Here is a 23,323-nt window from a genome sequence, read left to right as displayed (position 1 = left end):
AGCAAGAATCGTAGGCGAGGAACTTGACCATGGCCGCGGAACAGTTTGTGCTGTGGCAAGTAAGTACAACCTGGTTTATTTTGGCATAGGCTTCTGCCGCCAAAACAAAAAAACAAACGTCGGTGATAAAAAACGCTGATCCAGTGCAAAAAAACACTGGTCCAGTCGAAACATTCGCTGAACCAGCGGATTTTTTGCCGGAACCAGTAGAATAATCTCCTGGTTGATTTTGGTACGAGCTGCTGCCGCGGAAAAAAATCCGGACGTCAGCGATAGAAAACGCTGATCCAGCGTGAAGGAACACCAGTTCAGTGAAAAAATCCGCTGGACCAGCGAATTGTTTCCCAAAACCAGCACAATAATCTACTGGTTGATTTTGGTACGAGCTGCTGCCGCCGGAAAAAGCCCGGACGTCAGCGATAGAAAACGCTGATCCAGCGTAAAAGAACACTGGTCCAGTGAAGAAATCCGCTGGACCAGCGAATTGTTTCCCAAAACCAGTACAATAATCTCCTGGTTGATTTTGGTGCCCTGCCGCTTTTTCCAAACCAGCGAGAAAATTTTCTGATTCTAGCAAAACTGATCCCCCAAACAGCGACATTTTTCACCAAACCAGTGTTTTTTTCACTGGTTTGGTAGAATTTCATCGGTTTCCAAACCAGCGAAAAAAATTAGCGATTCTAGGTAATTTTTGTGCAGGCTGAGAAATTAGCGACATTTTTCGCTAGTTTTAGAGAACTATATCGCGATTTGGCGATGGATCCCCTTTCCGTGCAATGTAAAGTCCAGGTGTGCGGTCCAAAACTCTACACACTTTATTCTCTCTCTCTCTACACTTCTCTTTATTCCTCCCACTTTCTTACAGACTAATCTGACCTTTTTCTTCACTTCTTCTTCGGGGCCCCGTCGTCGATCGCAGCTCGCCGGCGATGTCCACCTTCCTGTTCCTGCTACACACTTCCGCTCCCTCCTTCTTCTCCTTCTTCACTTCCGCTTCTTCAAGCTGGCGCACGCGTGCACGACCGCTTGCCGTCCAAGGTGGCTCTCCTACGGCGCGTCGTCGATGGACCCGTCCGCTGCTCGTCCTGGCCTCACCACAGATGGTTACGGCTGTGGCCTTCGGTACACCGTCGGGGGTGCCCGGAATCCCCGGATAGGCACATGTCGAGCAGGTTATCCCGGTAACGGTTGCGTTCGGGGAGACTCGAGGTGGTTTGAGTCCCCGGTAGGTGTCAGCGACACGAGTGAGCCGTCGTTGGTACTGAGACGGTTATCACCAAACACAAGGGGTCCTGGCAGTAGATGGTTTGAGGTTAGGGTCGTGACGGTTGGGTTTTGGGGTGGGTAGGGATCTTTGGGCGTACTGTGGAGACTACTGGCGTACCTGGTGTCCTCCAAATCAACTCCTGCACTCTAGCAACTCGGTGTTGCTCTCTTACTGGTCCAGCTGGTGATGCTGGGCACTTCTGGGCACTGATGGGCACTATTGGGCACTATTAAAAATAACTTGGCGGAACAGATGGTAGTCGATCGATCTGTTCGCTTTGGCGTCGTCCGGGGAATAGAACGATTCCGCGGACTCCCAGAATAATGGCGGTCTTAGTTCTTCCCCTTGCCTCCCCATCTTCATCCGAGCCTTCACCCCTGATCCCCATCCTTCCTGTCACGACTCCTTTCGCCTCCCCGCCCACAGCTAACAGCTCCTCTGGTGGCGGGTTATGGAAGTTCGTTGGTAGCGCTGGCTGCACACTGGGATGTTGTTGGTGGACGATGAGCCGGGTCTTCGCTGGGAGAAAACCACCAGACACACAAACACTACCCAAGCATGATATTTTTACGAATTTACTACGCGATAGCCGCGGAGACCTTCACTAGTGAAGTCCTGACGGTTACAGTCTAAAAAAGTCATTTAATGATCTTTATAAATTAGGGAATACCATACATTGCACAGTGGGCGAAATGGAACCCAAAATCGGACTTAATTGAACGCGGCTGGTTCCCTGGTATGAAAAATAGTGTTTCTTATGTAAAAAAATCCGGGTAATCGATTGGTGATGGTTTCATCCACCGCACGAAACGGCAAAGGGTCCATTTTGCCCAAATTCCTATTTTTTTTTTCTTGAAAATCGGTCTATATTTAGAGCGGAGGCTTTATGCGGCCATCAAAATGCACTTAACTTATGTGAAAATGTCCCAGAAATCCAGTAAAAATATCCACTTGCACCGCAAAAATCATCTAGGTCCAATTTTCCATTTTTGGCAATTTTCATATGTTAGGTCAGATTTTAAAATCTGAAAATATTTTTATCGTAAAGATCAGACAATTTTACATAAGAAAGACGATTTGCACTTGATAGTTTGACACATTTATGTTGATATAGAAATTAAACTAAATAAAAAGATTGAAGAATCAATTTTGGGCCAATTTTGTCAAACGCAGAATAAACTGCCTTTACATAATTTTTATTTTTATCAACATAAATGTGTCAAACTATCAAGTGCAAATCGTCATTCTTATGTAAAATTGTGTGATCTTTACGATAAAATATTTTCAGATTTTTAAAATCTGACCTAACATATGAAAATGGCCAAAAATGCTTTTATAGCGGAATTGGGGTTAATTGGACCCTAGATGATTTTTGCGGTGCAAGTGGATATTTTTACTGGATTTCTGGGACATTTTCACATAAGTTAAGTGCATTTTGGATGGCCGCATAAAGCCTCCGCTCTAAATACAGACCGATTTTCAAGAAAAAATGTAAAAAATGGGGAATTTGGGCAAAATGGACCCTTTGCCGTTTCGTGCGGTGGATGAAACCATCACCAATCGATTACCCGGATTTTTTTACATAAGAAACACTATTTTTCATACCAGGGAATCAGCCGCGTTCAATTAAGTCCGATTTTGGGTTCCATTTCGCCCACTGTGCATTGGTATTGTGAAGGTACACAGAAAAAAAAATTGTGTAAATTTACATCATTTATGATGTACCAAAAGTGCACGTCATTATTGATGCGAATTTACAACAACTTCAATGGAAATTTACATGCCATCCGATGTAATCATGCCAAACAAAAAGCGATTCGAAAAAGTGTAAATTTCCGATGAAATATACGTAAATTTACCAAAAGCAAAATTTGTTTACCCCGTTGAATCTCGAATCTAATGTAATTTTGAAATGCTTTGAGTTCAAAGATGTTTGATTTATTTTTGATAAATTTTGAATTATGCTGAGAATGGCTAAGCGTTAAAATTGATCGGAATTTTGATGAACAAAGTAGTTTTTGCACATAAAAGCATTTGAAAGATGTCATTAGACTGTTGATTCAACGGGATAAGATGCAAAACTAATCAAAAGTATTGTTATGCCATCGAGTAACTGGCGAATTGAGGCAAAATATGTGATTTTAACAACGCGGAATGTACTCACCTGAAAAAGAAAGAATCGATGCCAAACTGACCTTATAATTAAATGCAGCCACACCACTTGGGTATATGTCGATGGTCCTGGCACATCCTTTTTTCCGTCCGAAGTCCTCGTTGGCGTGAGTCTATCTGCAAAAGGTAGGAATAAAGTTTAAACTTAAACATTAAAACCACGTCTGTTTACATGTTTTAGATACATACCAGTTTACAAGGTTTACAATTTACAAGAGCTCTTGCTGACCGCCGCGGTCATCCACTTCCTTCCTGTCACTTCCTCTAAATTTGTCCGCGACTACTCCTTCGATCGGTCCTCATCATTCACCGGATCCATTTTCTTGAAGTAGTCAAGTCTCCTCTTGGACAGCGGCACCGGACGATGAATCCACCATTCGGTCCCGTGGTCGTTTTGCCCGTTTGTCGGTTACAACATGTCCCACAGAATGGCAACGTAAAAAAGTACACCCCTCAGGATGCTCCCGGTTGGATGATGTGAGATTCGGAGTGCGCTACGCTTCGTAGCTACACAGAAAAAAAAGTGTAAATTTACACGACACTGAATCGATGTTTTTAATGTAAACATGCTCAATGTAAATTTGAAATTCAATTTAAAGAGTTATTTTGCATTTAAAGAACCGTCATGTAAAATTAGATTCAACGTAATGCGTGTATTACACGTAAATGAACTTTCAAGTTCTGAAAATGGCAACTTTGAAAAATGAAAAGCATGTAATTTAACGATAATGTAAAGTTTTTTAGCAACATAAAACCTTAAAGCTGTAAATTTCAATTCAACATGTTGTTCAAACTGACAGCCGACAAAAACAAACCAGTCGAATGTTTGTCAAGGAACGAAAAGGATGTGTTTTCAATCTAGCGACTGTTGTAAAATGATTGTGATCAGTTTGTAAACAAGAAGTGCATTTAGCTCAAGTTGGTAAATGTGTGCAAAAGGATGCAGTTTGTTTACTAATCGGCAAGTATCGTTTGATATTGTTTCGTCAGAAATAGTCAAATCAACTCAAGTTAAACAATGTACATGGGCCAATGCCAAAGTGTAAACAAACTGTCTATCTTGCTCGTTTCTGTTGAAACGTCGCCTGACGTAAGCAGGATTGTGAGTTTGTTTACACTTTGACATTGGCCTATTGCTTGAAGTGCTCTTTGTTTTTCCTAAGGCATAACCGGAAGAGCTATCCCTGCTTTTTCTGGAAGTAAACGAGTAAACGAGTCCGCTGGAACATCCAGAATAGGTTCCGGATAACAATCATGGCACAAAGCGTTGCTGCAGGTGCAGGTATGTTCAGATAAAATGAAATTTTGGTTCCTAAACTAGATGAATTACCTATATTACAGAAAATCCGCTGGCGAATTCGGTTCAAACGGCTGATCATGGTAGAAAAACATCAGTCGGCTGAGCTGCGCCGGAGAAAATGAAAGAACTTCGGCAGTGGCTTTTCATAAATCTTTCTGGTTTGGAGCATCTCAAGGTTAGTTGGCATGTTGGTAAATACTGGTTGGAAGAAGTTCACTTTTTGTCCAGAAACGTTCACGAGGGAGGATTACAGTAATTAAATTATCACCGGTGCCCAGCGCAACACGAGAGGAGTTTTTCACTCGACGACACCAAAAAGCTTTATTTTTTTTCTGCTTGTTGACGGGCCGACGACAGCCTTTGACAGATCAGGGCAACAGTTGATCAATATTCACCACCTGGAATGTTCAGGCATGGTAGCCATGGCATTTCACCGCGGGTTTTGGGAATGGGACATTCATATCCTACACTGTAACTGAAAATCGCACGTTGCTGAGTTCGTCTTCACACTTTTTCATACGATTTTTCAGTTCGACTACGATTTCACAAAAAAGTGTAATCGTAGTTGAACTGAAAAAAAATCGTATGGGGCGGTGCGAAAACAAACTCAGCAAAGTGCGATTTTCAGTTACAGTGTACGCTAAATCTGGTGAGAAGGAATTAAAAGTAATTGAGTGAATAATATTTAGAAAATTTAGCTATTATTTCAATCTTTTTTAGGAGCAGGCGTGACTAAATGGTTACGCTGTTGCTTTGTAAGCGGATGCTCATGTGTTCGATTCCCATATGCTCTTGCCTTCCTTCAATGTTGGTGGGTATTCTAGTATTCCGTGAATGGGGATTTAAAAGTAAGCAAAGAAATTGATATAATTTTTTGAGGATTTTTTTAAATGTTGAGTGTCAATATTTTGTAAAAGCCAAACATCTCGTATATAATTTTTGCCACAAAACTATCCCGGACCTTCTTTGAACGCATATTTGTAGCGTAAGATATTAAATTAAGTTTAAAATATGAAAAACCACAAAAAGTGATGGACTTCATTCATAAAGTACGTGGCGCAAAAATCCCAAACATCGCGTTTAATTTTCAGACACCCTTCAATGTGTCTAGAATTGGATTTTTACTTTCATTATTTATTTTATTTTGTTTTTTAAAACATGATGTTGGTGGCTATTAGCGGCAATTTGTTTCAAATAAAAATACCCCATTTTTAAGTTTTTAAATTATCACAAAAACATGGGAAGTCCAAATACTAAAAATGGATGTAGAAACAAATTAATCGACTACACAAAAAATCCTTCAACAGAAGTTGCTAAATTATTAAGAGGTCATTAGACATAGCACGGGAAAATAAAATGAAAATATCTAGAGTTTTTTAAAGGTCCTATACAGATTTTGTTTTTGTTTTTTGGGTGTTCTTAGAACCGCCTTGGGTCAGGGGTATTCAAACACACCTAAACAGCAATAAAAAGAGATCAAAATTTTGTTTTCGGACCTTTTAAGAAAAAAAACTGAACGCTCCATTGTTCCTGGTTCGAGTGGTAGAAAGGACAGTTCTCCCATAAGGAATACATTGTAGAGAAAAGTAAAAACTGCTCGAATGGAAATGCTTCATTTGGTTCTAACATTGGCATCAAAGAAATGGACAAATACCTGAAAAATGGAGCACCCGATTCGAGTGGTAGAAAAGACAGTTCCCACAAGAACTGCTCGAATGGAAATATTCCATTCTACAAAATAAAAATATTTGTTACCCGTTTCCATTTTCTACGCTTTTTGTTTTGAATGGAGCATTTCCATTCGAGCAGTTTTTGCTTCTTTCTACAATGTATTTGTTATGGAGCGAACTGTCAAAAACTGCTCGACTGCGGGTGCTCCATTGTTAATAGTGGGGGAAATTTGCCAATTTGATGGTTTTCACAATTTAAACAACTAATTTTGCAAAACTTTTGATAGAAACTTGCTTGCTCACTTCTTATTGAACACTCGATTTCAGTTGAAAAAGCTGTAATTGAATGTCAAAGTGCTGATATGGCAACATTAGAGGCACGCTAGAATTAGAGGCTGTTCCCCTGCTTTATGGCGATTTGCGTACGCACTTTCCCATTCAACTCAATCGGAATTCAATTCGAATCGTTTACGAATTCCGTTTCAGAATTCCGATAGAGTCGACTGGGGTTTGTTTTGGATACGATAGTGTTATCGCAGCTGAACATCAATTAAATTCACCACTAAATGTTTCATGTCAAACTGACGTTTAACCGAAGAAAAAAAAATAAGCTCAACATAAACAAATCAGTTCAAAAATGTGAAAAATTTCGCCTTTTGATGAAGAAAAGTGAATAATTGTATGTACAAAACAGAACGAAACTCAATCAAGCGCTTTGCAATTTTAAAGGTAAGAAAACAATTTTGTCAATGGAACAGCACAATCAAATGTTAAGAATGCGCAATTATAGGTAGTTGGAACAATTTTGTAAATGCTCTAGCTTTAAAGAAAGTAGGTATCTAGAATTTCATTTGTAAAGGCCCTATAAACATAAGGAATCTCATGGCTTAAAGGACTTTAAAAAACTCTAGATATTTACAAAAAATCGAAAATTAAAACAATGACTGGCAATCCTTGCTAACGTTTTACGCTAAAATAATTGTAGCTGTGTGCAAAGTGCATTGTTTTTTTTAGAATACCGACATCAGGGGTGACTTTGGGTCTGGGGGTAAGATTGGGTCGTACAAAATGCCGAAATTTGTATGAATCTTTTGACTTGACTTGATTTTTTATTCGTTTTAGATTCTCAATCAAACCAAAAATAGCAATCTACTGGAATGGTCAACAATCGTCGCCGAGGCTGTGAATGGGGTATGGTGTGACCTTATAAGACCAATGATAGGAATTAATTCAACTAAAGCAACACGGGCCAACATTCCAGCCAAAGATGCCCTCCAAATCCCAATGTCGGTTTTCACCACGCCCGGTGAGGTGGACCAGGAAGAAACCCCAACGCAGTCGAAAGTCTGTGACATCACGTCTGCTGATGACAGCATTAAATGAATTTATAATCAAGTAAGTTAAGCTTCTCCTCATAAAGATATTTATATAAAACTATCTGTAAAGCCAGGAAAATATTTTTGTTAACTTGTTTACAGCTAAGTATTATAACTCAATCTTATTGTGAATTTAATCAACACTTTTTTAAATATATCTCCGTTGTATCTAGATTTTGGTGTAAATTTTAACACTTTTTCTGCTTTTAATGACTTGCTTTTAATTTCGTTTTCGGTCAGATTTGATTTTCAACCATATTAGTGTCGAAACACACAAATTTGATCAAAAAGCATTTTAAGAGCATATCGTTCTAAGCAATGGCCTACGAAAACATTAAAATTTACATCGAATTCTAGATTCAACGGAGTAAAAAAAATTTTCCGCTTTGGTAAATTTACGTAAGTTTCATCGGAAATTTACACGACTTCGAAGCAAAATTTGTTCGGCAAGTTTACGTTGGATGGCACGTAAATTTCAAATGAAGTTCATGTAAATTCGCATCATTAATGACGTGCACTTTTGGTACATCATAAATGATGTAAATTTACCGAAATTTTTTTTTCTGTGTAGTTCGTGTAAAAGGCGGATCGTTCCTCTGGAAGAAGTTCGAGATTTGAGCTTGGTACATTGTTGCCCTACCTTGGCATAACTTTCTTATCGACCTCACCGACGCAAACTATCTCATCTTCTTTGACGTTGGCCTCCGAGGCAGCGCCCGATTCATTTCCTTAACTTGTCTGTGGTTATTGTTGATGTGCCATTTATCCATTTGCGTCACGAGGCACCGGATTTTTTTCTGACATTGAAAGCCGGGTTCGCTCCATTCCGTCAAGTCGCTCGGCATCGACGAGCTTCTGGGCCAGGGCGAAATGGACGTGTACGAGCGACTACGGCGCGCTGAATCAAACTCCAATGTTAACCTGGCAAGGAGAAGAAGCCGATCAAGGAACGGGGCGAGCTGAAGGTCCGTTACCGCAGAAGCCGGCTTACTGATTGATTTGAGCAAGAAGGAGCAGAACAAGAACTCGTTTAGTAAGCTGACGTCGAAAGTAGGCTGGTCGTTGCTGAGTATAGAGGCGATCGAGAAGCGGAAGGGACTGAAGAGGTTTGCCATCTCGCTGGGGTCGAAGATTTACATAAACGGGATCTGGAAGAACAAGAATAGTGGAGTTGAAGGGGTGGAGTATGACGGATCTTCGTTTACGGATAGTTACTCGAGCATTGGGACGCCGAGCGGGTTGACCCCGCGTCGGTCACAACAGACGTTTGGAGACGCCGATCCGGGCGTGTTTAGTGAAGACGAGGACGAGTTTGTGTTTGACAATTTGTCGCACAATTGTTCCGGGAGTTCGTTGAACATCAATCAAAATGCCCACACCCATAAGCAGCAGTTTCAACATTTGCCAAAGTCAGCCACTCAATCAACTTCGTCGACGCCGGACGAAAATGTGATATACAAATTGATGACGATTCCAGCGGTGGTGGTGTTGATGCCGTCCAAACCTCCAGGGTTTCTTTCCGAGTCGGAAGAGGGCGGCGTTACGCGGGACGAGTGAGAACAGAAGCTGCACGGGAAATATTTGGACGTTGAAAGTACCGACTCTTTGAAGCAACGCGGGATAGTTCCCGGGTAATGTCCGTATAGCAGGCACAGCATGTGCTGGAGAGGAAGGTGCCCCAGGAACCGATGGTTAAGCCGCCAACCTTCGTCGCCACACCCATTTTGCCAGCGCAGCGGCAGCTGCCTAGGGTATGCTCGAAGTACTTTGCCAAGGTCAACGATAAGCTAATCCTGGACAACGGTTCCAGCGGAAGCACCGCTAGCCGCAGCAGGCAGACGTTCTCGTTGCCGCCGTAGCCTTGGGCAGTTTGCCGGTGATTTCTGAAAGCAAAACACATAAACCTTTAGCATGGACTAAGATTTTCTAAAGCCAATTTTAAGTACACCACGCTCAGGTTTCTGGCCCCCTTCGGCACGAATGGCATACCTTTTCTAGTCGTTAACCTGCTGTTCCGAACCGTATCACCATTGTCGTGGTCCACTGGCATCTGCAGTCGCCACTTCCTTCTTCCCACAACAGACTGTTTTTACTGTTACTTCTCTTTGGCTTTCCGCTGGGACCGATGCCGGAGATTGGCCTTTTACCACGTCCCCACTTCAGCCGGGTCAATTTCTATTCGCCCGCACCTTCCGGAGCCGAAACAACTTTTTGATTTTCTTCTCGAGAACCGTTACTTTGCGACTGGTTCATCACTAACTAAAACGTAAACAATGTTTTGACAGCTCGAGTGGAGCAACCGCGGGCGCGGGCGGCCGCGAAAACGCCTTCTAGATTTCAAAAACTAAAACACTACCGTACCGAACCGTGTTCTGCCATCAAATGAAAATTTAGTTTTGGTCGGCTGTCATTTGTTATTTATTTTTTGTTGAATTACATTGTATCGATATTTAGATGAAATACTTTTACAATGAATTCATCATTTACATGTTTTTCAAACTTTAAAATTTGTACAAAATCATAACTCGAAATTTAATTTACGTCATATTCATAGAGAACATTCAATTTCAGTTTACATGAACCCTCTTTAAATGCGATACAGCGATTTACATCAGCTTTCAAATTTACATTGAGCATGTTTACGTTAAAAATAAGAATTCAGTGTCGTGCAAATTTACACTTTTTCTGTGTATTTTAAATAAAAAAATGCGATTCATTAAAAAAATCATTAAAAAATCTATTTTAAATGATGTTTAACATTCTTAAAAGTATGCTGATACATTTGAAACTGATAAGAAAAACCTTTATATATTCAAACGATTAATTTTATGACACCAATAGGTAAAAGTGAAAAATTTTAAATTTTAGAATGGATTATACATTGTGTGCCTTTTTCGTCCTAATCGATAAACTCAAAAAAATAATGTCAATCTTTGTTAATTTGATAAAATAACTCTTTCAATACCAAAATGTTGGTATGCATGTGGTATTCGAACTTCGTTCTAAAATCCTTTCAATATTGGATTTGTATTGAATCCTATTCAGATGGAATCAGAGACGCATCGAGCTCTACAGGCTCAATAAAAACTCCTTACCTGCTCTGTATGGTAGAACAGAGCTAAACTCTGTATGCAGCGAACAGAGCCAGCTCTGTATGGGGAAAAATAATATTGATTTGCATATATCTCAAAACCCGGGCAGACGGTAATAACAAAATTCATGTCATTTCAATAACAGATTTTGTTAAAATAACAGAAACTGTTATTGAATATTCTTGTTAATAAATTTTGGAAGAAAAAATAATAACAGTTTCTGTTATTTTAACAAACAATGTTATTGGGATGATATTCAATTGGAATTGTGGAATAAGATAATAATAACAGTTTAAGTTATGTTTTTCCATTTAATTCCAAAATAACAGGATTTGTTATTGGGTTGATATTCCATTAGAACTGTGAAATAAGATCATAATAACAGTTTTTGTTATGTTTTTACATTTTATTGTATAATAACAGGAACTGTTATTGGTTTGCTATTCCATTGGGAATGAGGAATAAGACAATAATAACAGTTTAAGATATGTTTTTGTTTGTGAGCAGTGCGTGGCTGAATGGATACGCTGTCCGCTTTGTAAGCAGATGGTCATGGGTCCGATTCCCATCTGCTCCAACCTTCCATCGATTGGGGAAGTGAAACGTCGGTCCCGGCCTTGGTTGTTAGGCCGTTAAGTCATTTCAGGTGTGGGAGTTTTCTCCCTGCTATAAAGATACACAATTCACCAAACCAAATCTGCTCCGGTGGAATCGCTGGCGGCGGTTGGACTCGCAATCTAAAGGTCGTCACCCTGGGGTGGAAGGTTCCTTGGAGTAGAAAGAGGTTTGGGTGCCCTCCCCATTCAAGCCTTCGTACTCCAAGGTTCGAGCAGAAACTTGCAAAAGAGACCACAAAAGATCTGGGGGTCGTTAATGTGATTGGTTAGATTTTTGTTATGTACCAGGTACCAGCCTTATTCATATCTGAAAAAAAAGTGAAACCACTCAACGTTGAGATGAGCAACTCGATCTCAAAATTTAGTTGGCAACTCGATCTCAAAACTGAGATGCGTTCGGTACCGGGAAAGCAGGAAATCGGTTTCGGAAGATATAGTTTGGATAATAATTAGTATTGTAAAGCGAAATAAAAGATTGTTTATTTATTTCCAGAGTTTTTTTTGGTTCAGGAGATCTGATTGTATCAACGTTTCTAGTACATTATTCTAGCGGGATTTGTTTGTTCTTCGGAATAATTAAATTGCTAGTGGAGTTTTTTTTTATTTGACGGCCAGCATCGACGATCGGCCAATTGGTCCCTTAAACTGCCAATTACTCGAGTAACCTCCTTGTGTGACTCCTTAGAATCAAGCGGTCTGAGTTTCGTCCTCGTCCATCTGGGAAGTAACGGAATCAGCAACGGCCAGCACGGTGGCAGCAGTCGCAGCCTCACCTCAGTTTCCATCATACTCAACGGCCGGAATCGTATCGTCGGTACATCTCCATGGCGGCCGGTGCAGACTGCTCTTTATCCTGCACATCCGGATTCAGCTCCCACTTATCAGATATCTTGGCGAGCACCTCCAATTCTGAAATTTAAAACAAAGTTACTATGAAAACCATGGTTCGGAGGATCATTCTTCAACTCACTTCTTCCTTGGGTGTCCCAGCCGCTCGCGGTATATTTTCCGACAGAAAATTGTCTCAACCCGTGACGAAGGTTGGCCACGAAGACATCGAGTGCGATTTACAGCTGGCTTATTTTATGTCTCAAACATGTCCATGTATGCGCCATTCATCAAACCCTTCTGCTCGTACGCTCCTCCACCAATTGTTCCGGCCTCAGCATCACCTCAAACTCTAAAAGTACGATCCCTTCAACGTCGTCCAGGTGCACCCGCTTCTGACCTTGAATGCATAAGTGCCGCGCCTTCAGACCTCCCCCCGCAAAACAACCGATTCCGCCGAAATCTTTTCCATCAGTTGAAGTTCATCCAGGTCCATCTCAAGTCCATCTTGTGGTATGTGGTCAGCTTTGATCCGCCCACATTCAGTCGGAAGTACTAAATCAGCTCGGGCTGTTTAGTCCCCAGACAACTTGATCCGGCCCTTCTCTAGCCAGAAGAACACGTCCCGCTGCCGGATGAGTTTGCCCGCGAAGCCGTGTTGACTCGTTGCTGGAATCTGTCGCAACCATCGCCAATTCCGTCCCGGCAGCAGCATCGACACTCGGACTCCTCTTTCAATTCCGGCGGCCCGGACGAGGGCGAAGACGACAGACGACGACATCGACGATGAGGAAGCGGTACACGATGCGGGGAAATCATAGCCGAGGGTTACGAAGGGTACGATCAGGGAAATAGCAATGGTGGCGAAAAACTTCGAAGGCCACTCCGGCGATGGACTGGTTGGAGAAGATGAAGCAGAAGATGGTTATGCGGTATGGATTCCAGTCATTGAACGGGTGCCAGAACAAGAACATTTACCATCTCTGCACGATTACTCACCGCTGGAAGCTCGCTGGAATTACGACCGCCTAGTAGCGTAAAGGAAAAAAAATCAAAAAAGGATTTTAACATTTTCGCCACTAAATAAAAAAAACGCGTTCCGCTTGGAGTTTTCCCCAAGGCGAATCATTTCTCCAATACTTAGCACTTATTTACCTGTAACTGCGATTTTGGTCCGGTGGTTTAGTGGTTAGCGTGGTAGCCTCTGAATCCCAGTATGGCCTGGGTTCAATCCCAGACGGACCCGGTGGCATTTTTCGAGACGAGATTTGCCTGACCACGCCTTCTATCGGATGAGGAAGTAAAACGTCGGTCCATTTGCGTAAAAGAAGTTTTGAGTGACTCACCACACATAACCTTCGGACGCCTAGAAATGAGCAGAAACTTGCAACAGAGACCACAAAAGACCCGGGGGTCGTTAAAGTGGATTACTTCGTTTTTTTTTTTGCGATTTTGGTACTCCATGGCACACGGTTCAGCAATGATGAAAACAAACAAATCAAAACATTGGCTGCGCTTCTTCATAGATAGGCTGTTATCGCTCCAAAGTCATTGCAACCCAGTCACGGAATATTCTAGCAGAGCTGGTTCCTGCTAGAATGGTCCTATCGTTTCTTCTAGAAAGCTGTTAGAATATCCAGCTCTTTCAGAATTCTGGGAGAATATTGCTAGAACGCCGTGACTGGGCGGGATTGATCAATCGACTTGCATGCTCTTAGCAGTAGTAATAAAACGCGTGGTTGCTGTTTGGTAGTTCGGATTGGAATGTTTATTCTGACGTTTGTGTGAGACAAGGTTTTGGAGTGTAAGGTGTGGCAGTTCCGGTGTACGGTGAATTAGGGTTAGGCAAATTGCACTTTTATTCTACACTCAACATCCCGCCTCAATTTGCTATTCCTAGCATCTCCTCAGCTTCTTGAATCGTGGTGCCGCTAATCCCTTTGTCATGAGATCGGCGACTTGCTCCTCCGTTGATAAGTACTCCAGACGCAGCTTACCGTTGTCGATCAGCTCTTTCACGAACCGATACTGGACGTCGATGTGCTTCATCCTCTTCAGCTTGCGTGGATCAGCCGTGACAGAGATGCATGGCTGATTGTCCTCGTAGACGGTGACCGGATGGGGCACCTCGTACTCGATGGACGCCAGCAGGTTCAGCATCCACATCACCTCGCAGCTTGCTTGGCAAAGTGACATCAGCTCGGCTTCCGTCGACGACAACGCCACAGAAGTTTGCTTGCGCGTCGACCAGTTCACGGTTTGCCCGTGCAGCTTGAGCACGAACCCGGACACGGACTTCCTGTCGGTGGGGTCGTTTCCAATCAGCGTCCGCAAAGCTTCGACTCCGACCGCCGAATCCGTTCGCTGGTAGACCAGCTTGTAGTCCAGCGTACCTTGAAGGTTCCGCAGTACGCGCTTCAAGTGGACCCAGTGCTCCTCGGTTGCACTGCTTTGGAAACTGGCGAAGTAGTTGACCGCCGGGCAGATATCCGGTCGAGACGTCACGGTCAAGTACATCAAGCAACCGACCAGTTCCTTGTACGGCTTGTCGGTGAGTTCCTTCGGATCACCTCTCTCGAGCTTCAAGCGCGGTTGCATCGGCACTGGAGAAGACTTGCAGTTTTCTATGCCGAATCGCTTGAGAATGCCCAGCGTGTATGCCTTCTGATCGATGGTCATCGATCCCGCCTTCCTTTCACGATCGATCCGCAGTCCGAGAAAGATCTTGGCCTCCTCCATATCCTTCATCTCGAACTCCGTGGACAGCTTACCCTTCAGGGCCCGGATCGCCTTCAGGTCGTTCCCGGCGATCAAAATGTCATCCACGTAGATCAGCATGTACGTGACGACACCATCCGCCTTCCAGTGGTACAAGCACAAATCGTGTTGGCTCCGCTTGAACCCCAACTTCGTCACGTAGTCGTCGAATCGTCGGTTCCAGTTCCTGGAGGATTGCTTCAAGCCATAGATTGATCTGTTCAGCTTGCAAACAAGGTCCTTCCTCCTCTCAAAGCCAAGCGGCTGGCACATGTAGATGTCCTCGTCCAGCGAACCGTTCAGGAAAGCGCACTTGACATCCATTTGGTGGAGATGCCAGCCTTCGTGATTCGCCAGGGCCAAGAGTATCCGCAACGTCGCCATCTTCGCCACCGGTGAGTACGTTTCGGAGAAATCGAAGCCCGCCCGCTGAGTGAACCCACGTGCCACGAGCCTTGCTTTGTACCTCTCCACAGTTCCGTCACCGTTTTTCTTGACTTTGAACACCCATTTGTTGTCGACGATCCTCGCTCCGTCAGGGGGCGCCACCAAGCGCCACGTGTCGTTCTTCGCCAGTGAAGTGAGCTCTTCCTGAATGGCTTGCTCCCACTTCGGCCAATCCTGTCGCTTCCGCAACTCACCGACGCTCGAAGGAATCTCGTCGACGTACTCTTCAGCACACAGCGCAAACACGGTCATGTCGAAGTCGGCATGCCATGCCGGGGGCACAATCGTACGCTTTTCTCTCCCTTCAGTGTCACGTTGCGGACTTGGTCCAACAGGCGTCAGTACCGGGACAGGAACCACTTCGTCTTCTTCGGCACTTTCTTCACCAGTGTTGTACTCGGACTCCGCCTCCGAATCTTCTGGCAGCGCTGGTTCCACCGGCCGCGCCGGTTCGACTTGCCGCACTGGTTCCACCTGGCGAACGACACTTTTCTCCACAACGACCCACTCTTCACTTGCACTGTTTTCTTCTTTTTCTTTTGTGAACACTAGCTCGTTGAACACAACATCTCGCGCTGTGAAGATCTTCTGGCCGTTCCATACTCGATATCCAGTCGGCCCGTACCCCATGAACTTCACTTTCTCCGTCTTCGAATCCAGCTTCTTACGCCGTTGCTTCGGCACGTGCGCGTAGCAGTCGCTGCCGAAAACCCGCAGGATCGACACGTCCGGTTTCTTGCCGTGCCACGCCTCGTAAGGAGTGACGTCACCTTCAACCGCTACGCTGGGACTCCTGTTCAGCACGTAGATCGCCGTGTAAACAGCTTCGCCCCACAGATTCCTCGGAAGTCTGCTGGCCGCGAGTATTGCCCGCACCTTCTCCACGACGGTCCGGTTGAGCCGCTCGCTCGATCCGTTTTGTTCCGGCGTGTACGGAACCGTCGTCTCCAACTGGATCCCCTTCGACTTGCAGAATCTCCGCATCGCATGGCCAGTGTACTCTCCGCCGTTGTCACACCGGAGTCGTGAAATCCGCTTGCCGAAGTACGCCGTGGCCATCGCTTCGTACTCGACGAACTTCTCCAGCACTTCGTCCTTGGTCTTGAGCAGGTAAACAACGGCCAGATGCGTAAAATCGTCAGTGAAACTTACGAAATACGCATTGCCGTCCCACGTCACGGTGTGACGGGGCCACAGACGTCGCCGCGACTTCTTGCACGTCCGCCACGAACGACACGGGATTGGATCCCAGGTTCGCCTTGTGCTCCGGCTTCCTCCGCTGTTCCGGCTTCTTGTCGTTCCGCTTCGGACACTGGTTCTTCTTGTGCCCGACACCGCCGCAGGAAAACACTTGAACTTCGGCTTCGAATGGCCCGCAAAAGCAGCGTCTTCCGTTTGTTGTTCTGCACGCTTTCCTTTCTGCTTGGCCTCGAAATCCAGATAGTTCCGCCGGACGACGTCCATCGTCAGTTGGTCCGACATGACGCTCATGGCCGTCGTCACGGTGTCGTAGGAATCCGGCATCGTCAGCATCAGATGGCAGATCGTGTCCTCCTCGTCCATTTTCGCACCAGCACCCTTCAGCTCCCGGACCAGCTTGTCGAATTTCAAAAAGTGGTCCTGCAGGGGTTCCTTCTCGTCGAACTTCATCGTCAGGAGCTGCTTTTTCAGCAGGTACCGGTTCGTGGTGCTTTTCCGCTCGAAAACTGCGCACAGCCTGTCCCAATTTTCCTTCGACTCTCCTTTCCCTTGACGTGCTCAAGGTGGCTGTCCGCGACCAACTCGACGAGCGCGTTCGCGCACCGGTCGTCCTCCTTCATCCGCCGTGCCTTCAAAACTTCCTTGGCTGCCGCTTGCGCGTCCCCTTCCGGAACGTTCCAGAAGTCCTCCTCCTCGGCCGCCTTCTCGATGCAGTGCCTCAGTCCCAACGTCTTCAAGTACCGGAGGACCCGGTAACTCCAGTTGCTGAAGTTGCTGCCATCGAACTGCCGAATCCGGACGGTTTCAACTTTTTCGCCCATCGCGCACGACTTTCCGCCAAACTTTTGCACGAACTTTTCCCGAACTTTCTAGGTTATGGCTGGGGCCCGTAACCTCTTAGCAGTAGTAATAAAACGCGTGGTTGCTGTTTGGTAGTTCGGATTGGAATGTTTATTCTGACGTTTGTGTGAGACAAGGTTTTGGAGTGTAAGGTGTGGCAGTTCCGGTGTACGGTGAATTAGGGTTAGGCAAATTGCACTTTTATTCTACACTCAACACATGCAACATTGCATTATATCGATCGACTAAAACAATATTCAATTCAAAAGTCGACAAAATGGCCAAACCCCCTCCTGAAATCAGTCAAAACAAACAGCAGCTGTCGCGTTTGATGACAATCCGGCAGGCGTCATTCACAAATAACGTAGCATTTCGTATCGGATAAAAATAATGGCTAAAACTCAGGCTAAAATTTTAATCCAATCACCAACAGTGATCTAATTCAAGAAAACAATGTATAAGAGCCAAGGTGAGTTTGTAAACAAAGAATGTATCCTACTCACTTCTTAAGTAACAGTCGCGTACGTGTACTTAGTACACACTTTGTAACGGCACTTGTAAGAAATGCCAAAACACGCGTCTTCCCGAATTCTATAATTATAACATGCAATGTCACACTTGCTCTCCCCTCCCCACCCCCTAGATCGTGATATACTTTATGGATGACGCCTAACTTGCCGGACAAAATTTAACCTCGTTTTTATGACTGCAAAACATTATCAATGCTGATGCTGCTTCAGTTTGTGTTTACATTAGTAACGAGCAGGAAAGTTTGTTTACACATTGGCATTGGCCCATTTACAATGTTTTGCCTGAAATATTGCACATTGTTTGTAATTATTTTATTTTTCTACTGCGTCAAATGTCATGAATCCACAACTTTAAGAGTAATAATAGTGTTATGAAAACTCACGAATAATAAAGTAGTATTTGTTATTACTACCTGTTATTTTCAATCAATCGAGTTAAATAATTAATTAATTCCAAAATATTAAAACTTTACAGCAATTTTTGTTCGCACGTTGTTTGTGAACGCCCCTCTCCAACAGTGCGCGAGAAACGTCAAAGCAGGCTGTGCTTTGCGTTTGTTTATTGTTTTGTGTGTTGCGCGTTGCCAATCGCGTTTGTTTTTCTGGACCGGTTCGCGAGTTAATCCTCGGTTTTCGAGGAGTTTCGGGGATGTCCCATCGAAAATTATTCCCCGGATACGACACAGTAAATAGCAGTGCGACTTTTTGTGAATTGGTGATTTTGTGTTTGGAAGAGGTCGGTGCCATTTGTGGACAAGTTTTTATAAAGCGAGCAAAAAGTGCGAAGAATCATGAAGGATTGACGCGTTTGGTCTCTGCAGATTCCCAGCTGAAGCTCCGTGTAGCGAATGGGGAACAAACTGGAAACTTTCTGCGACGTGATGTAATCGAAAAGGTATGCCATTTGATTTTTTTGTTCCTTGTAAACAAACCCGCCTCAACGGGAATATTTTTTTTCAGACTTTTCGGTTTCTGCAAGGAAATCGGGGTTCTCGGGACACGATGTGGACGGCTGCCGATTCTCATGAAAGTCAAAAAGCGTGCTTCCTTTGTCCCGAGGCCGTCAACTACTATGAAATTGTTCGACGCGGCCAGGAAGGAGACGGCCGTAGGAAAATTGACGTTGCTTTGCAAGGTGGGTTTCAGCAACAGCTGGCGAGGACAATTAGATAAGTAGATTTTTTTTTTAAATTTAAGCGTAAGGGGAGGGTTTGGACAGTTAAAGCCACCTTACATTAATATTTAAAAAAAACTGTGGATGTGGTTTAAGGATGATGAGCTCTTTCGCCTCTTCCTACTGGGTTTTCTAATTTTCCTCCTCCACCTTCTTATCTTGCTTCTCTTTCTTCTTCTTCTTTTCCTTCTTCTTGACACCCACATTTTCTTCATCATGTTTATCAAAAATAAGTTATCTAAACCATGAGAATTAGAAAAAGAAATCAAAGAAATTCGATAGCTGTTAAACATGTTTTCTTTTTACAGACCATGACCAAAAATTCTATGAATTACATGGTATTGCTATTTGTTTTTGAACTATTTGTATATAATTGGTTTGCTTAAAACTATTGGCATTTATTTATGAAAACTCATCTGTTATATTTATTTTTTCAGAAAGGTCAAGATCATTAATCATCAAGAGGATTGTATGCACCAAGTCCATTTATCATCAGTAATTTTTACTGTGGAGATGAATATCACCTGCAAGTCAGCCTCAGATAAGTGTTTGATTTTTTATCCTTGAAAGAATTAGACACTTTGTGATAATTTTATACATTTTAGGTAGACACTCAACTACGATCAACGACAACAGAAATAGCAGATCTAATTGGAATAAAAGTAAGATGTTTGAGATTGACTCCAAAGTTAAGAAGAATTCATTCAAAATAATCGGTAAGTCCTATCTAGAAAACCAGTTTATGCTCTCTTAGTATACGGTCCTCCGTCTTTCACCTCCTGATTTACGCTTAACGATTGAGTGCATCACCCGGGAACATTTTACTAAAATTCAAAATTCTCGAAAAGGTTTAAAGTTTTCGCAAAACTAATCCCGACCGGGCCTAGAGGACATTTCAGAGTATGTCTTGTGCAAATATGAGCTTCGTTGGTAATCTCTAGCTCCTAGAAATATGTAATTTGTAAACAACTTTTGATGAACGTAACATTTTTGCCAAGTTCCCCTTCGTGTAGCAGAAAACAAAACCATTTTTTGGAAAAACTGGCCCCGACAGGTTTTAGTTTAGACAATTCCCTTCAATTTGATGTATAGAAAGTATAGCATTGTATACCAAAAACTTACAGAACTATCCATTTTGTAAAAAAAAATCAATTTCATTTATGTTGGAATGTTTACGTTTTGACACAGCAAAGCGCTTGAAAAGGAAGTGCTGCCAGATTTTTTTCCAACGAGATTGAATAAAGTTTTGAGGAATGTGACTTGAACAAAAACCATTTTTTTTCCTCAAATGAACTCATTTTTTCAATTTTAAAATTTTGAAAGGAAATGTTTCTGGCCACTGTCATGACCAAATGGCCACTTGGCCTCGCCGGAACCGGTTCCACCGGATTCTGTGAAACCCGTGTGCGGTTATTTGGCGGATTGGTCCAAACCTCACTATGCTGCATATCAAATGCCATGAAATTTCTAAAGGAATTATTTTTGACCACTTTCATGACCAGGTGGCCACTTGGCCTCACGGAACCGGTTCCGCCGGATTCCGTGGAACCCGTGTGCGGTCATTTGACGGATTGTTCCGAACCTCATTATGCTGCATATCAAATGCCATGAAATTTCGAAAGGAAATGAGTTTGACCATTTTCATGACCAGGTGGCCACTTGGCCTCGCCGGAACCGGTCCCGCCGATTCCGTGAAACCTGTATGCGGTCATTTGGTGGATTGTTCCGAACCTCATTATTCTGCATGTCAAATGCCATGAAATTTCGAAAGGATTTTGACCACTTTCATGACCAGGTGGCCACTTGGCCTCACCGGAACCGGTTCGCCGGATTCCGTGGAACCCGGGTGCGGTCATTTGACGGATTGTTCCGAACCTCATTATGCTGCATATCAAATGCCATGAAATTTCGAAAGGAAATGAGTTTGACCATTTTCATGACCAGGTGGCCACTTGGCCTCGCCGGAACCGGTCCCGCCGGATTCCGTGAAACCTGTATGCGGTCATTTGGTGGATTGTTCCGAACCTCATTATTCTGCATGTCAAATGCCATGAAATTTCGAAAGGAATTATGTTTGACCACTTTCATGACCAGGTGGCCACTTGGCCTCGCCGGAACCGGTTCCGCCGGATTCCGTGAAACCTGTATGCGGTCATTTGGTGGATTGTTCCGAACCTCATTATTCTGCATATCAAATGCCATGAAATTTCTAAAGGAATTATTTTTGACCACTTTCATGACCAGGTGGCCACTTGGCCTCACCGGAACCGGTTCCGCCGGATTCCGTGGAACCCGTGTGCGGTCATTTGACGGATTGTTCCGAACCTCATTATGCTGCATATCAAATGCCGTGAAATTTCGAAAGGAAATGAGTTTGACCATTTTCATGACCAGGTGGCCACTTGGCCTCGCCGGAACCGGTCCGCCGGATTCCGTGAAACCTGTATGCGGTCATTTGGTGGATTGTTCCGAACCTCATTATTCTGCATGTCAAATGCCATGAAATTTCGAAAGGAATTATTTTTGACCACTTTCATGACCAGGTGGCCACTTGGCCTCACCGGAACCGGTTCCACTATGTGCGGTCATTTGGCGGATTGTTCCGAACCTCATTATGTTGCATATCAAATGCCATGAAATTTCGAAAGGAAATAAGTTTGACCATTTTCATGACCAGGTGGCCACTTGGCCTCGCCGGAACCGGTTCCGCCGGATTCCGTGGAACCTGTGTGCGGTCATTTGACGGATTGTTCCGAACCTCATTATGCTGCATATCAAAATGCCGAAAAATAAGTTTGACCATTTTCATGACCAGGTGGCCACTTGGCCTCGCCGGAACCAGTTCCGCCGGATTCCGTGGAACCTGTGTGCGGTCATTTGGCGGATTGTTCCGAACCTCACTATGCTGCATATCAAATGCCATGAAATTTCGTAAGGAAATAAGTTTGACCATTTTCATGACCAGGTGTTGTTCCGAACCTCATTATGTTGCATATCAATTGCCATGAAATTTCGAAAGGAAATGTTTGACCATTTTCATGACCAGGTGGCCACTTGGCCTCGCGGAACCGGTTCCGCCGGATTCCGTGCGGTAATTTGGCGGATTGTTCCGAACCTCATTATGGTGCATATCAAATGTCATGTAATTTCGAATGGAATTATTTTGACCAATCGACATTTTTATTAAGAAATTTCATCCACCCTGGGATTCAAATTGACGACCTTTGGATTGCGAGTCCAACTGCACGGATAGAAATCCTGTAGGTGAAAGCGGTAACTCTGTGTTGATGAATTCGACAACATGGAAATTATTCGAAAATCGTCAACATTTTTGTCGATTTCTTTGCAATTTTTTTCAAAATCGATAACATTGTTGTTCGAAATCGAAAAAAAAATGATTTTGTCAAAATGTTGTCAAATTCAACAAAACAGAGTTACCAAATTTGTACATTACTTCCATATGTATGCCTACCTGTGACTCCACCGAGACAGGACCCAGGAAGCGACACCTGGACTGAGCAAACGACGAAATTATAAATTATAAATTATAAAATTATAAAATTATAAAATTATAAAATATAAAATTATAAAATTATAAAATTATAAAATTATAAAATTATAAAATTATAAAATTATAAAATTATAAAATTATAAAATATAAAATTATAAAATTATAAAATTATAAATTATAAAATTATAAAATTATAAAATTATAAAATTATAAAATTATAAAATTATAAAATTATAAAATTATAAAATTATAAAATTATAAAATTATAAAATTATAAATTATAAAATTATAAAATTATAAAATTATAAAATTATAAAATTATAAAATTATAAAATTATAAAATTATAAAATTATAAAATTATAAAATTATAAATTATAAATTATAAAATTATAAAATTATAAAATTATAAAATTATAAAATTATAAATTATAAAATTATAAAATTTATAAATAAATTATAAAATTATAAAATTATAAAATTATAAAATTATAAAATTATAAAATTATAAAATTATAAAATTATAAAATTATAAAATTATAAA

At 42.6% G+C, this 23,323-nt stretch overlaps 2 protein-coding genes and 1 pseudogene across 3 annotated transcripts in view; all 3 read left to right on the top strand.

Annotated features, from left to right (window-relative positions):
• The first annotated feature begins 6,826 nt into the window (after positions 1 to 6,826).
• LOC119769446 lies at positions 6,827 to 7,895 on the top strand. Of its 2 annotated transcripts, XM_038261901.1 has the most exons (3): positions 6,827 to 7,138; positions 7,532 to 7,600; positions 7,671 to 7,895. In XM_038261901.1, the coding sequence occupies exons 1-3, from the start codon at positions 7,091 to 7,093 to the stop codon at positions 7,806 to 7,808; spliced, it is 255 nt and encodes an 84-aa protein (XP_038117829.1). In that variant the 5' UTR covers positions 6,827 to 7,090; the 3' UTR covers positions 7,809 to 7,895. The 2 variants fall into 2 exon arrangements, with proteins under 2 accessions (XP_038117829.1, XP_038117828.1); XM_038261900.1 differs by having other exon boundaries at positions 6,838 to 7,138; positions 7,532 to 7,887.
• A 397-nt stretch (positions 7,896 to 8,292) lies between these two features.
• Positions 8,293 to 10,185, top strand: LOC6049737 (annotated as a pseudogene).
• Positions 10,186 to 18,717: 8,532 nt separating this feature from the next.
• LOC119769132 overlaps positions 18,718 to 23,323 on the top strand; it is a 113,647-nt gene continuing 109,041 nt past the window's right edge. The window contains exons 1-4 of the mRNA XM_038261033.1: positions 18,718 to 18,991; positions 19,057 to 19,231; positions 19,876 to 19,986; positions 22,086 to 22,137. Coding sequence (XP_038116961.1) covers positions 18,746 to 18,991; positions 19,057 to 19,231; positions 19,876 to 19,986; positions 22,086 to 22,137 — 584 coding nt within the window. The 5' untranslated portion in view covers positions 18,718 to 18,745. The remainder of the gene's footprint in view (positions 18,992 to 19,056; positions 19,232 to 19,875; positions 19,987 to 22,085; positions 22,138 to 23,323) is intronic.

The sequence above is a fragment of the Culex quinquefasciatus genome, chromosome 3, assembly GCF_015732765.1.
Source record: "Culex quinquefasciatus strain JHB chromosome 3, VPISU_Cqui_1.0_pri_paternal, whole genome shotgun sequence".
Classification (NCBI taxonomy): Eukaryota; Metazoa; Arthropoda; class Insecta; order Diptera; family Culicidae; genus Culex; species Culex quinquefasciatus.
The sequence above is the reverse complement of the archived record's forward strand: the minus strand, read 5'-3'. Positions and strand labels throughout refer to the sequence as shown.